The following is a 15,381-nucleotide window of genomic DNA, read 5'->3' as shown; positions in this document are numbered from 1 at the left end:
TTTCTTGAATGGGGCATGCTTATTTAAGATGGTGAGGAAGGCATTCAAAAAAAATAACCAGGCATCCTCTACTGACGGGATGAGGTCAATATCCTTCCAGGATACCCGGGCCAGGTCGATTAGAAAGTCCTGCTCGCTGAAGTGTTTCAGGGAGCGTTTGACAGTGATGAGTGGAGGTCGTTTGACCGCTGACCCATTACGGATGCAGGAAATGAGGCAGTGATTGCTGAGATCTTGGTTGAAAACAGCAGAGGTGTATTTAGAGGGCAAGTTGGTTAGGATGATATCTATGAGGGTGCCCGTGTTTACGGCTTTGGGGTGGTACCTGGTAGGTTCATTGATAATTTGTGTGAGATTTAGGGCATCAAGCTTAGATTGTAGGATGGCTGGGGTGTTAAGCATGTCCTAGTTTAGGTCACCTAGCAGCACGAGCTCTGAAGATAGATGGGAGGCAATCAGTTCACATACAGTGGGGCAAAAAAGTATTTAGTCAGCCACCATTTGTGCAAGTTCTCCCACTTAAGAATATGAGAGAGGCCTGTAATTTTCATCATAGGTACACTTCAACTATGACAGACAAAATGAGATTTTTTTTTACAGAAAATCACATTGTAGGATTTTTTATGAATTTATTTGCAAATTATGGTGGAAAATAACTTCTTGTTTTTAGAGAGGTGGATTTTTAAAAGTAGAAGTTCAAATTGTTTGGGTACAGACCAGAGGGAATCATCTATACTGCTAATGAGTCCCTAAGTGTTCAGTAATGACATAGAAAACATGATTTTTCTCTCTCTCTTCTACCTCTCTTTTTTATTTCTCTCTCTCCTACTCCCAAGTAGTGCAGCGGTCTATGGCACTGCATCTCAGTGCAAGAGCTGTCACTGCAGTCTCTGGTTCGAATCCATGCTGATTCACATCCGGCTGTGATTGGGAGTCCCATAGGGTGGTGCACAATTGGACCAGTGTCATCTGGATTTGGCTGGGGTAGGCTATCATTGTAAATAAGAATTTGTTCTTAACTGACTTGCCTAGTTAAATAAAATGTTAATTCTCTCCTTTCAACATGTCAGGAATACATGTGGTAAAACATACCTGCCTCAACTGCCTCAGAAACAAATGGCTGTAGTAAAAAGTTATATTTCTAAAATGGTAGTTTGGATCACAGCAGATCCATTCCTTCTGGATCGTTATTGTGGTGGTTTGGATCACAGCAGATCCATTCCTTCTGGATCGTTATTGTGGTGGTTTGGATCACAGCAGAATCCATTCCTTCTGGATCGTTATTGTGGTGGTTTGGATCACAGCAGATCCATTCCTTCTGGATCGTTATTGTGGTGGTTTGGATCACAGCAGATCCATTCCTTCTGGATCGTTATTGTGGTGGTTTGGATCACAGCAGATCCATTCCTTCTGGATCGTTATTGTGGTGGTTTGGATCACAGCAGATCCATTCCTTCTGGATCGTTATTGTGGTGGTTTGGATCACAGCAGATCCATTCCTTCTGGATCGTTATTGTGGTGGTTTGGATCACAGCAGATCCATTCCTTCTGGATCGTTATTGTGGTGGTTTGGATCACAGCAGATCCATTCCTTCTGGATCGTTATTGTGGTGGTTTGGATCACAGCAGATCCATTCCTTCTGGATCGTTATTGTGGTGGTTTGGATCACAGCAGATCCATTCCTTCAGGATTGTTATTGTGGTGGTTTGGATCACAGCAGATCCATTCCTTCAGGATTGTTATTGTGGTGGTTTGGATCACAGCAGACCCATTCCTTCAGGATTGATATTGTGGTCGCAGCAGGGAATTTTGGAAGGCTTTAGATGGGTCACAGTGTAAAACAGTCTAGGAACCACTGGTATGAGGTAGGCTACATGCTGCTGACCTGAGTACAACCGTAACTATTTTTCTGTGTCGGTCTGTCTCTCTCACACACGCACGACACACACACAAATACACACAGGCCCCTAACACTAATAGATGTTGACACAGATGATAGCCACACTGTGAATAGATCTTCAGCAGTTTTACGAGTGGTTGATATCCCTGTGCTTGTCCAGGCTGCTCCCCAAATAGCTCCTACAGGTGTTGATAAATGCACCACACTGGATGCCAGTGACTCTGATACCCCTCTGAACCATCTGTCTTTGGTGGAAACGGCAGCCCCATTGTCTCCTCACACCCAGTAATGGCCTCTCACACCGCATTAACCCCAATAGTCCAAATACAGCCAGGATAGCGGTCAATGGGGAGGGGAGAGGGCTGGGGTGTTTGCTTTAACACCTTGGGGGGGGGCATTTATTGCCTTTTCAGTGTGTGTGTGTGTGTGTGTGTGTGTGTGTGTGTGTGTGTGTGTGTGTTATAGTGGTCATCAGCTGGGCAATAGGGCAGATGGCTGGGCTAACAGGAATAAGAGGAGCCTTGAGAAAACACATTTACACAAGCCTAGATTTACACAGTCACTCAGGGAGAATTCATGGAAGATAAACCCTTTCAGGGAAAGCAGGTATATCAAAAAATCAAGACAGCGAATGGGAGGGATCTTGAGAGTTTCTATGATCTGAAACTGTAATAATAAGGATAAGATCTGTATGAAGTGGTTTTGTTATAACACATAGTCATGAGCTGTGGAATAGAATACAGGACACAGAACCATCTAAAATCTCACTAGAGAGAATGCAGCCAGAAGTTTAACATGTTTCCTCTCCAAGGGACAGACATGCTCTCCAGACTCTGGACCTAAGCCATGTGTATGTGTGTGTGTGTGCCAGGCAGGAAGCTGCTCTCTGCTGCTGTGATTGATAGAGCGACCGTACTGACCAATCCTCTCTTCCCACCATTAATCATACGGACACATACAGACACACATACACATCTGGTGGAGTGAATGCTTCCTCTGCAGTCAACAGCTGAACCTATCCTCGCTCTGTTTCTCTCCCATCACACAGTCTTTCACCTCTCCTTCATTCAGCCCTGAAGTCCTGGTGGGCTGGCTGATCAGTTCAGCATGTGCTCTCTTCTCTCTCCCTCTTTTCTTTCTCATTCAAAAACACTCCATTGAAGTTTTGTAATGCCATTTTCTTTATTACAATACCTTTAATAAAGGCATTCTCTGTAAAGGCAGGTAGACTTCCATTGGAGATAAGTGAATTTGCCACTGTTTTAAAACCATGGCATTATCATTTACCTTATCATTAACCTCAACATAACACTGTAGTGTCCATAGAGTCCAAACAAGAGAGTGATACTGAAGGCAAACCTTGACTGACTAACACTGCTGCTATGATATTAGCGTATTAAAACACATAGCATCATAGCCACTTCTTTCCTCTGATTCTAACACATAGCATCATATCCACACCTCTCTTAGATGTCATTTCAATGACAGGGATAAAAACAAGCTACCATGTATAAAATAAAAATACTGGAAATATGTATTCATATTAACAATTCGTAATATACTGTATTTACAAAATAACAACATTATTTTCCCTTGGTATCAATTTCCTTTTTATATCCTGTATGGTTTGCTCAGCAAGGCAGCAGCTTGTTTCATAATATGGCGATGAAGATCAAAAATGTATAGCAGCCTTCTTCTCCTCCTCTTGCTCCTGGGAGAGTATCCCTACATTAAAGGGATAGTTCACACAAATAAAAAATACACATTGGTTTCCTTGCCCTGTAAGCAGTCGATGATCCTGTAAGCAGTCTATGGACAATGTATGACAGCTCATCCATGCATTGGTTTAGTTTCCCTTGCACTGTTTTAGCATTTGTGGCACAGATCCAATTCAAGTCATGGAACCGATATTATAATTTTTTGCACATTATGTCCAAATTATCCAAAAGTATTTTAAATTGATGGTGAACCTCAACAAAGTCACTTAGATGTTTTGTCCATGGGTGACAAATGCTAATATCAGTCCCATGACTTGAATGGGATATGTGTCACAAATACTAAAATGTTAGCATGTGAAAATAGTGCCAGGGGAAATAAACCAAAGCATGGATTGCTCTCATACATTGTCTCATACCTTGCTTACGGTTTAAGAAAACCGCCAGGTAGCCTAGTGGTTAGAGCGTTGGGCCAGTAACCGGAAGGTTGCTGGATTGAATCCCCGAGCTGACAAGGTAAAAATCTGTTGTTCTGCCCCTGAGCAAGGCAGTTAATCCACTGTTTCCCGGGCACCGTGGATGTCAATTAAGTCATCCCCCGCACCTCTCTGATTCAGAGGGGTTGGGTTAAATGCAGAAGACACATTTCAGTTGAATAAATTCAGTTGGACAACTGCCTAGGTATCCCCATTTCCCAATGTGTCATTTGGGTGAACTATCCCTTTAATAGTTCAGTATAGTCCTGGGGAGGAGGAGAGAAGAGTCCATATTTGTGCAAACTCTATTTCATGTCTTATGACTCTGTTATAACCCTCCATGTGTCTGTCTTTTCCATTGTCTTTATCTGTGGATAAAGAGGGAGGTTTATAGGTTAAGGTGTACGGGCGGGGCAGTGTTTTTAGATCAGCGTTGGCTGTGTCCGCGGGTGTACGTCAGGGTAGATGCTGTGGTGATCGTAGGCTAGGATGGAGGTTCAAGACGGGGTTCGGGAAGGTTTGTGGTGTGCGTAGGCCAGGGTGGAGGTACGAGAGGGGGTCCTAGAGGGGGTGTGCTGGGTGTAGAGCAGGGTGGAGGTCCAGGATGGGCTCAGGGGAGAGTACTCTGCTTCGTGAGTCGTCTCCCTGGAGAAGACAGAGTCAGAGGAGCTGCTGGTGTCTGGACCCAATGGAGAATACTGGACCACAGGGATGGACAGATTCAAATACTCCTAGAGAAAGTTGAGAGGGGGAGGGATGACACGTTCAGGGGAACAATTCAAATGATACGAAAATGACACTGTGTTTGTGTGTGTGCGCGTGTGAATGTGTTTGTTTACCTGGTTGGTCATAAGTGAGAGTGTGCGGTCCAGATCCTCTACCAGCTGTTGGAAGGTTGGTCTGCGAGATGGAACAGCGTGCCAGCAGTCTCTCATCATGATATACCTGAGAACACACACCACAGTGTTACAACAGAGCGTGTGTTTGTATTACTCTACTTGCGAGGACATTCTTACAGTATACTTGTGTTTTTTTTGTGTGTGTGTGTGTACTCACAGCTCCTCTGTGCAGGCGGCTGGCCTGTCCATACGATGTCCCTCCTTCAGCAGTTTGAACAGCTCCTCTACAGGGACCCCTGGGTAGGGAGACCCTCCTAGAGTAAAGATCTCCCACAGCAACACCCCAAACGACCACCTAAAACAGAATTCAATACAATCAACATCACTTTCTCAGGGACAGTTATTGCTGGGCTTGAAAGTAAACCTACAGACACATAACAACAGGATGGATAGCACAACACCACAGAATGTATATTAGGAGTTAGGAGTGTGACTTACACGTCACTCTGGTGTGTGTAGATGCGGTCGAACAGAGCCTCTGGAGCCATCCACTTCACTGGCAGACGACCCTGGGAGGAAAACAAGGGGTTAAACCACGTGTTAAACTCATTTCACAGAGGGCTAAATGTTTGCAGGTTTTCGCTCCACCCTTGTACTTGATTGATTAATTAAGCTGACTAATTAGTAAGAAACTCCCCTCACCTGGTTGTCTAATGCTTTTGTCTAGGTTTTAATTGAAAAACTCATTGCCTCCGTGGACTGAGTTTGCCAGCCCTGGGTTAAAACATCTATATGTCTGTCTGTCTGAATTTCAGTTGTCTACTCGCTCCACTGTCATCATGTTACTTACATTGGTGGTCTTCTTGTAGTAGTCTATGTGGTGGATGTCTCTGGCCAAACCAAAGTCTGCTATCTTCATCACATTGTCCTCTGTCACCAACACGTTCCTGGCTGCTAGGTCTCTGTGGATACACTACAGAAAAAAACATGATTGATTCATTTATTGGTTGACTGATTTACACTAATGTCCAGTAAAGGGAGAGGTAGAGTAAGAGAAAATAATAGATTCAGACGAAGAGAATGAAACACCGAAAGATGAAAAGTAGAGCGAGAGAGAGACAGACAGACAAAAAGACAGACAATAACACTGGTCTCTTCTCTGACCTTCTGTAAGGCGAGGTATGTCATGCCCCTGGCCACCTGGTAGGCAGCAGACACTAGCTCCCTGACCTCTACGCTGTCCAGGGGGGCCTGGGTTGGCCCAGACCAGTACTCCAGATCCACAGGCCTCCGACAACGCAGGTACTCCCTCAGGTTGCCCTGAGATGCATACTCTACAACCACATAGAGAGGGCCTGGAGAGACAGGGAAGGGTTATAATAAACAATGTGGTGTTCCCCAAGGTTCAGCGCTTGGACCCCTGATGTTATTTTCAGCCCTTGGTACTGTGACCATTGTACTCATCTGTGCAAATAAAATGCTATTTCGCTCACACGCACACGCACACACACACGCACACACACACACACACACACACACATAAGCACACAAACACACACAGCACCAGTATTACCATCCTGTGTGCAGGCTCCCAGCAGGTTGATGATGTTTTTGTGTTTCCCGATCATCTTCATCATCTCCATTTCAGCGATCAGATCACTCAGGTCCTTCTCTGTGGCGTCCGCTACACAGGAAACAGGATGTCACATCAAATCAATATCAACCAATACAAACAGTTTTTCAGTTTATTTTGAATTATCTCCTTAAATATTAGGAATATATTTCAGGAAGTAGTTTTATGTACCTTTGAGCATCTTGACGGCAACCTTGGTGAGACGAGAGGGTTTTTCTCTGTCCAGACCTGCAGCCTCTGCTAGCACAACCTGACCAAAACAACCTTCACCCAGTGGCTTCCCCAGAGACAGCCTAGAACACAGACACACACGGCTATGAATGTCCTGTGCATGGAGGTTATGAATCTCCTTGGTTAAGTTATGAGTACCGTGTGCAGATTATGTATGCAATATGTAGGGTTATGTATGCCGATATTATAGATTGGGTATTCACTATGCAGGGATATAAGCCCTCTAGTACCTGTCTCGTGACAGCTCCCAGAGTGGGTCTGCGGGCAGCTCATACACTGACACGCCGACCAGGGTGGGCGTGTCTCCACTGGAAAGGCAGTATGGCCTGACCAGACACACCCCCGACTGTAGAGAGGAGGAGGAGTCTACTGACACCTTGAGAAGGGGAGGTAGTGAGAGAGGATATACTGTAATATGAGTTAGCCCGCTGAACTAAAGCCTATGGATTAGCTCAGGAAAAAGAGTGTCAGGCAAAGGTTACGCATCACACGATCATGGATCACTAGTATGTGTGTGTGTGTTACCTGTCTGTGTAGGGGAATGCTCTTGGTCAGTTTGTGAACGGCCAGCTGGCTGCTGAAGTCGCTCTTCTTCGGGGAGCAGCGTAGTCGGCAGGCGGTCGCTACGGCGACCATGAACATGATGATGAAGAAACCGACGCAGTAGATGAAGATCTCCAGGTAGGCCTGAGATGGTACAGGGGAGGGGGGCAGGTCTGGAGGAGAGGGAGTGAAGTGGGATGAATTCAGAACATTTTTTACATGTTTTTTTCTCCTCTTCCATTTTAAGTCTAAATATATAAAGCACATTGGGCTGCAAAGGTTTGTACACAAGGTGAATAAAGTTCAGAATAATAACATTTATATATGTGTGTGTACCTTTGATCACACTGAGCCAGGCAGAGTGGTGAGAGAGTCCTATAGAGTTTCCTGCCAGACAGGTGTACTCTCCTTCATCCTCCACAGACACATTCCTCAGAGTAAACACCTCCATCTCCCTGTCTGTGGTGTTGAACCCTGCAGTCTGAGAGAGAAAGAGAGATTTTGTGACATAGCCCTCGTCAATACAGTGTGCGTTAACCTTCAGAACGTGTACATATACAGTGGGGAGAACAAGTATTGGATACACTGCCGATTTTGCAGGTTTTCCTACTTACAAAGCATGTAGAGGTCTGTAATTTTTATCATAGGTACACTTCAACTGTGAGAGACAGAATCTAAAAATCCAGAAAATCACATTGTATGATTTTTAAGTAATTAATTTGCATTTTATTGCATGACATAAGTATTTGATACATCAGAAAAGCAGAACTTAATATTTGGTACAGAACCCTTTGTTTGCAATTACAGAGATCATACATTTCCTGTAGTTCTTGACCAGGTTTGCACACACTGCAGCAGGGCCACTCCTCCATACAGACCTTCTCCAGATCCTTCAGGTTTCGGGGCTGTCGCTGGGCAATACGGACTTTCAGCTCCCTCCAAAGATTTTCTATTGGATTCAGGTCTGGAGACTGGCTAGGCCACTCCAGGACCTTGAGATYCTTCTTACGGAGCCACTCCTTAGTTGCCCTGGCTGTGTGTTTCGGGTCYTTGTCATGCTGGAAGACCCAGCCACGACACATCTTCAATGCTCTTACTGAGGGAAGGAGGTTGTTGGCCAAGATCTCGCGATACATGGCCCCATCCACCCTCCCCTCAATACGGTGCAGTCGTRCTGTCCCCTTTGCAGAAAAGCATCCCCAAAGAATGATGTTTCCACCTCCATGCTTCACGGTTGGGATGGTGTTCTTGGGGTTGTACTCATCCTTCTTCTTCCTCCAAACACGGCGAGTGGAGTTTAGACCAAAAAGCTCTATTTTTGTCTCATCAGACCACATGACCTTCTCCCATTCCTCCTCTGGATCATCCAGATGGTCATTGGCAAACTTCAGACGGGCCTGGATTTTTGTTTTAGATTCCGTCTCTCACAGTTGAAGTGTACCTATGATAGAAATGACAGACCTCTACATGCTTTGTAAGTAGGAAAACCTGCAAAATCGGCAGTGTATCAAATACTTGTTCTCCCCACTGTATGTGTGTGTCTGTGTGTGTGTGTACCTTCAGTACGCGTACGTAAGGCAGTCCATCTGGTCCCACTCTGCTGCCATTAATGGTGATGCGTTTGAGCCACTGGATGTGAGGCTGAGGGTCGCTGAACACTCGACAGACAAACTCCACGTCGCTACCAACCATGGCCGTACGATTAGCAGGCAGGCCTGCCTGGAGGATGGGCCTGTGAGGGGAACGTTCTAGAATACACAGAAAACATCAATGCAATGTGAGTGATACAAAAACACAAACATACACACTCCCACCACTCAAGGTACACATATCAAAAGTAAACACACACAATATATATACAGTACCAGTCAAAAGTTTGGATACACCTACTCATTCCAAGGTTTTTCTTAATTTTTTACTATTTTCTACATTGTAGAATAATTGTGAAGACATCAAAACTATGAAATAACACATATGGAATCATGTAGTAAGCAAAAAAGTGTTAAACAAATCAAAATGTATTTTAGATTTTAGTTTCTTCAAAGTAACCACCCTTTGCCTTGATGACAGCTTTGCACACTCTTTGCATTCTCTCAACCAGCTTCACCTGGAATGCTTTTCCAACAGTCTTGAAGGAGTTCCCACATATGCTGAGCACTTGTTGGCTGCTTTTCCTTCACTCTGCGGTCTAACTCATCCCAAACCATTTCAATTGGGTTGAGGTCGGGTGATTGTGAAGGCCAGGTCATCTGATGCAGCACTCCATCACTCTCCTTCTTGGTCAAATAGCCCTTACACAGCCTGGAGGTGTGTTGGGTCATTTTCCTGTTGAAAAACAAATGATAGTCCCACTAAGCGCAAACCAGATAGGATGGCGTATCGCTGCAGAATGCTGTGGTAGCCATGCTGGTTAAGTGTGCCTTGAATTCTAAAGAAATCACAGACAGTTTAACCAGCAAAGCACCCCCATACCATCACACCTCCTCCTCCATGCTTCACGGTGGGAACTACACATGCGGAGATCACCTACTCTGCGTCTCACAAAGACACAGCGGTTGGAACCAAAAATCTCTAATTTGGACTCATCAGACCAAAAGACAGATTTCCACCGGTCTAACGTCCATTGCTCGTGTTTCTTGGCCCAAGCAAGTCTCTTATTATTATTGGTGTCCTTTAGCAGTGGTTTCTTTGCAGCAATTTGACCATGGCCTGATTCATGCAGTCTCCTCTGAACAGTTGATGTTGAGATGTGTCTGTTACTTGAACTCTGTGAAGCATTTATTTGGGCTGCAATCTAAGGTGCAGTTATCTCTAATGAACTTATCCTCTGCAGCAGAGGTAACTCTGGATCATCCTTTCCTGTGGCGGTCCTCATGAGAGCCAGTTTCATGATAGCGATTTATGTTTTTTGCGACTGCACTTGAGGAAACTTCTTGAAATTTTCTGCATTGACTGACCTTCATGTCCTAAAATAATGATGGACTGTCGTTTCTCTTTGCTTATTTGAGCTGTTCTTGCCATAATATGGACTTGGTCTTTACCAAACAGGGCTATCTTCTGTATACCACCCCTACCTTGTCACAACACAACTGATTGGCTCAAATGCATTAAAGAAGGAAAGACATTTCACAAATTTCCTTTTAACAAGGCACACCTGTTAATTGAAATGGATTCCAGGTGACTACTTCATGAAGCTGGTTGAGAGAATGCCAAGCGTGTGCAAAGCTGTTATCAAGTGGCTACTTTGAAGAAACTAAAATATATTTTGATCGGTTTAACACTTTTATGGTTACTACATGATTCCATGTGTATTATTTCAACGTTTTGATGTCTTCACTATTATTCTGCAATGTAGAAAATAGTCAAAAAAAAGAAAAACCCGGGAATGACTAGGTGTGTCCAAACTTTTGACTGGTACTGTATATATGCACACATACTGACCCACTACGTCCAGCTGGTAGGTGTGTGTGAGGCTGCCGTGCTTGTTCTCCACCAGACAGGTGTAGTTGCCTTTATCAGACGGAACCACTGACTCCATTATTATGGTCCACGTGTGGTCCCGGAGCTGAAAGAGGGAGACAGCGAGAGAGGAAAAGCGTGAGAGAAAGAGGCAAAGGAGTGAAATGTGAGAATAGCCATGAAAAATACACATTTTGTGTTGTGTTAGTCATTTAATTTTGGCAAAGTAGAAATAACATTTGTGTTCTCCAAGGTTCAGTGCTTGGACCCCTGCTGTTATCTTTTTACACGGTATCCCTTGGTACTGTAATATTTGTTTTTTAAGATATGCTATTTACTCTCTAACTTACAGGCTCAAAGCACCCATTTTTATCTCAATATCAAATAAAAAAAATTGTGTAACGCACCTTACTGTGATTGTTTTTTTTTATAGCAAGAGCAATTTCTAAAGCAAGAATTTTGCTAAGAATGTCTAGGATTGGTTTGAGTAGGGAGGGAAAACTGAAAACGAGCTGTTATTGGCAGAGAGGTTTGGAACTAACTAATTTATCACTCACCTGGTGATGTCACCAGGCAGGCCAAAACTCCATCCCACCAAAACAGGCTGAAATTTCAGGCGGTCTTTTCACACAGTTCTTACACTAAAAGGGCATTCAAATAATTTTCACAATTTCACCATATTATTCCAACCTCATAGTGTAGAAATACAGTTGAGGTCAGAAGTTTACATACACTTAGGATGGCGTCATTAAAACTAGTTTTTCAACCACTCCACAAATTTCTTGTTAACAAACTATAGTTTTGGCAAGTCAGGTAGGACATTACTTTGTGCATGACACAAGTAATTTTTCCAACAATTGTTTACAGACAGATTATTTCACTTATAATTCACTGTATCACAATTCCAGTTGGTCAGAAGTTTACATACACTAAATTCACGGTACCTTTAAACAGCTTGGAAAATTCCAGAAAATTATGTCATAGCTTCAGAAGCTTCTGATAGGCTAAGTGACATCATTTGAGTCAATTGGAGGTGTAGCTGTGGATGGATTTCAAGGCCTACCTTCAAACTCAGTGCCTCTTTGCTTGACATCATGGGAAAATCAAAAGAAATCAGCCAAGACCGCAGAAAAAAAATTGGTTCATCCTTGGGAGCAATTTCCAAACGCCTGAAGGTACCACGTTCATCTGTACAAACAATAGTATGCAAGTATAAACACCATGAGTCCTATATCGACATAACCTGAAAGGCCGCTCAGCAAGGAAGAAGCCACTGCTCCAAAACCGCCATAAAAAAGCCAGACTATGGTTTGCAACTGCACATGGGGACAAAGATCGTACTTTTTGGAGAAATGTCCTCTGGTCTGATGAAACAAAAATAAAACTGTTTGGCCATAATGACCATCATCATGTTAGGAGGAAAAAGGGGGATGCTTGCAAGCCGAAGAACACCATCCCAACCGTGAAGCACGGGGGTGGCAGCATCATGTCGTGGGGGTGTTTGCTGCAGGAGGGACTGGTGCACTTCACAAAATAGATGGCATCTTGAGGATGGACAATAATGTGGCTGTATTGAAGCAACATCTCAAGACATCAGTCAAGAAGTTAAAGCTTGGTCACAAATGGGTCTTCCAAATGGACAATGACCCCAAGCATACTTCCAAAGTTGTGGCAAAATGGCTTAAGGACAACAAAGTCAAAGTATTGGAGTGGCCATCGCAAAGCCCTGACCTCAATCCCATAGAAAATTTGTGGGCAGAACTGAAAAAGTGTGTGCGAGCAAGGAGGCCTACAAACCTGACTCAGTTACACCAACTCTGTCAGGAGGAATGGGCCAAAATTCACCCAACTTATTGTGGGAAGCTTGTGGAAGGCTACCCGAAACATTTAACCCAAGTTAAACAATTTAAAGGCAATGCTACCAATTACTAATTGAGTGTATGTAAACTTCTGATGAAAGAAATAAAAGCTGAAATAAAATCTTTCTCTCAACTATTATTCTGACATTGCACATTCTTAAAATAAAGTGGTGATCCTAACTGACCTAAGACAGGGAATTTTCTACTGGGATTAAATGTCAGGAATTGTGAAAAACTGAGTATAAATGTATTTGGCTTAGGTGTCTGTAAACTTCCGACTTCAACTGTATATACACTGAGTGTACATGTAACGGATGTGAAATGGCTAGCTAGTTAGCGGTGGTGCGCGCTAATAGCCTTTCAATCGGTGACGTCACTTGCTCTGAGACCTTGAAGTAGTGGTTCCCCTTGCTCTGCAAGGGCCGCGGCTTTTGTGGAGCGCTGGGTAACGACACTTCATGGGTGACTGTTGTTGATGTGTGCAGAGGGTCCCTGGTTCACGCCCGGGTCGTGGCGAGGGGACGGACTAAAGTTGTACTGTTACATACAACACATTAAGAACACCTTCCTAATATTGGGTTGCATCTACATTGATTGAAGTGGATTTAAAAAGTGACATCAATAAGCAATCATAGCTTTCCATGGACTCTTTCATGGAAAGAGGAGGTGTCCATAATGTTTTGTACACTCAGTGTATAAAACACAGGAAAATCCCGTTTTTGGCTGCACTGGGGCTTTGACAGATGATACACAACCCAGTATGAAGCAGAGGGCTGTACAAAAACACATACCTTGAAGCCTCCAATGCGCTGGTCTTTCCTGAACTCTTTCCCATTCCTGTACCACCGCAAAGTTGGTGTGGGATTACCAGTCGCCTGGCAACGAAATTTAACAGTCTTACTGGCAGGAACGGCATGGAGCCTCTTCTCCATCTTGTCTGGAGTCGCCCACTGAGGAGCCATCACTAGAGAGAGGGAGAGGTATTTATATTTCACATTTTTGATTCAATATCAATCTTTCTTCAGTTGGTTTGGCTAGTAACTACTTTTTCAGACCAATAAAGCTAGAGGAAGCAAAGGGGAGAGAAAGGAAAGTGGCAGGGGAAAGAGGTCAGAAGAAGGAGCTTACATTGGAGCTTCTGATTGTTGGATAGTTTATTTTCCTCTGAAGAAGACTCATCATCATCATCTTCGTCCTCAGAAGATGCCAGCATGTCAGCTATGGAGAGAGAAGAAAACGTAAACCAAAAATAGAAACCAGTGTGTGTGTGTTTAAACAGGAAGGGCTGAGGCAGGGTTACTCTGTGGGGGTCTGGGATGCTCCTGCTGAGTGAAAAGGGAAACGGCTTAAAGATTAACCTTTCACATTTTTACCCCTTTAAGCTGCCACACACACACACACACACACACACACACACACACACACACACACACACACACACACACACACACACACACACACACACACACACACACACACACACAGTTCCCCTGTTGCTCCCTAACCCTCAGCTCAGAGATAAACAAACACACTAATAATCACCACCTTCATCCTGACAAATGGTTGTGAACAAAGGGTGAGGAGGGATGTGAGGGTGAGTTGGGAGAGAGGAGGGCAAATCAGCAGGTTTCAGATCTTTAATGGGTCCTGTTTGAATACGTTGAATGAGAAAAAGCCTACTTCCTTCTACCATTAGACAGTTGGCTCAGGTTCCATTCCACAGCATTCACAGATCCGGCCACATCAGATCAGTGATTACTATAAGCAGGGACATTTACTACCACTCATCCCTTTTCACCTCTCATCAGGATTACTGATTACTATACAATATATTACTAATATATTAGTAACTCAGGACATGTTCTGCTACAGATTCCGTACCTCCCAACCTCTCAGCAAGACCTACACCAGAAAAGCAGTCATCATTTCTCCTCTAATCTACAGATATTAGGTCCATAATCAGCATCACCACAGACTGACACAGACCATCCCCGAATTCAAGCTCCCAACCTCACTACATTATGTCTGTAATCTACAGGGAGAGGTCTACAGAGACTGCATTATGGGAGGTCTTGAATACTGCCTGCTCATAGCAGGGGGAACATTCTCAATGAGAGGTTGTCAAAAATAGACGGAGAGAGAGAGCGAGATAGAGAGGGGATAAAGACAAAGAAAGCAAAAAAATTGCTGAAAAAAAGAAAGGAATCCACTAAAAGAGAGAAAGCAGGGGGAGTTGGTTGAAGTCCAAAAACCTAAACCTTTATTTGAACGAAGCAACGAGGAGAGAAGGATATGGGAAATTGGGAGCAGGCTTTGTTTATGGAAAAAGAGTTTGCGGCACAAAAGTTACATTTTGGTGTTTTTGACTAAGAGAGAAAAACAAGAATTTATGGGTTCCAAAACAACAGTATCACACACACACTCTCAGCTGGATACCAGATGGCTGGAAGTGAAACACACACAAACGTGCAGGCACACACATACACAAACAGATGTACACACGCATGCGCGTACAAGCACACGCACACAACACAGGGTGTTAGGGTTGGTCAGGATGGTTGTGATTACAGTACGCGCCAATACAAATAAAACCATCTCCTTTCAGACGGCATTCATCCTTTCCTACCAAAAACAGCATTTCTGTTCCACCTCCAACCAGCTGTGTGTGTGTGTGTGTGTGTGTGTGTGTGTGTGTGTGTGTGTGTGTGTGTGTGTGTGTGTGTGT

The 15,381-nt window shown here is 43.9% G+C and overlaps 1 protein-coding gene across 1 annotated transcript in view; it reads right to left on the bottom strand.

Moving 5' to 3' along the window:
- Positions 1-3,058: 3,058 nt before the first annotated feature.
- LOC111961779 (fibroblast growth factor receptor 1-A-like) overlaps positions 3,059-15,381 on the bottom strand; it is an 18,922-nt gene continuing 6,599 nt past the window's right edge. Inside the window, exons 3-17 of the mRNA XM_023984305.3 lie at positions 13,785-13,874; positions 13,448-13,620; positions 10,780-10,903; positions 8,896-9,086; positions 7,675-7,819; positions 7,321-7,511; positions 7,026-7,171; positions 6,736-6,857; positions 6,505-6,615; positions 6,096-6,286; positions 5,782-5,904; positions 5,430-5,500; positions 5,149-5,286; positions 4,932-5,037; positions 3,059-4,823 (exon numbers count right to left, since the gene is read on the bottom strand). Of these exons, the coding sequence (XP_023840073.1) occupies positions 4,590-4,823; positions 4,932-5,037; positions 5,149-5,286; positions 5,430-5,500; positions 5,782-5,904; positions 6,096-6,286; positions 6,505-6,615; positions 6,736-6,857; positions 7,026-7,171; positions 7,321-7,511; positions 7,675-7,819; positions 8,896-9,086; positions 10,780-10,903; positions 13,448-13,620; positions 13,785-13,874 (2,156 nt within the window). The 3' untranslated portion in view covers positions 3,059-4,589. The remainder of the gene's footprint in view (positions 4,824-4,931; positions 5,038-5,148; positions 5,287-5,429; positions 5,501-5,781; positions 5,905-6,095; positions 6,287-6,504; positions 6,616-6,735; positions 6,858-7,025; positions 7,172-7,320; positions 7,512-7,674; positions 7,820-8,895; positions 9,087-10,779; positions 10,904-13,447; positions 13,621-13,784; positions 13,875-15,381) is intronic.

The sequence above is a fragment of the Salvelinus sp. IW2-2015 genome, linkage group LG4q.1:29, assembly GCF_002910315.2.
Source record: "Salvelinus sp. IW2-2015 linkage group LG4q.1:29, ASM291031v2, whole genome shotgun sequence".
Taxonomy (NCBI): domain Eukaryota; kingdom Metazoa; phylum Chordata; class Actinopteri; order Salmoniformes; family Salmonidae; genus Salvelinus; species Salvelinus sp. IW2-2015.
Note: the sequence above shows the minus strand (reverse complement) of the source record. Positions and strands in the feature narration are given on the sequence as shown.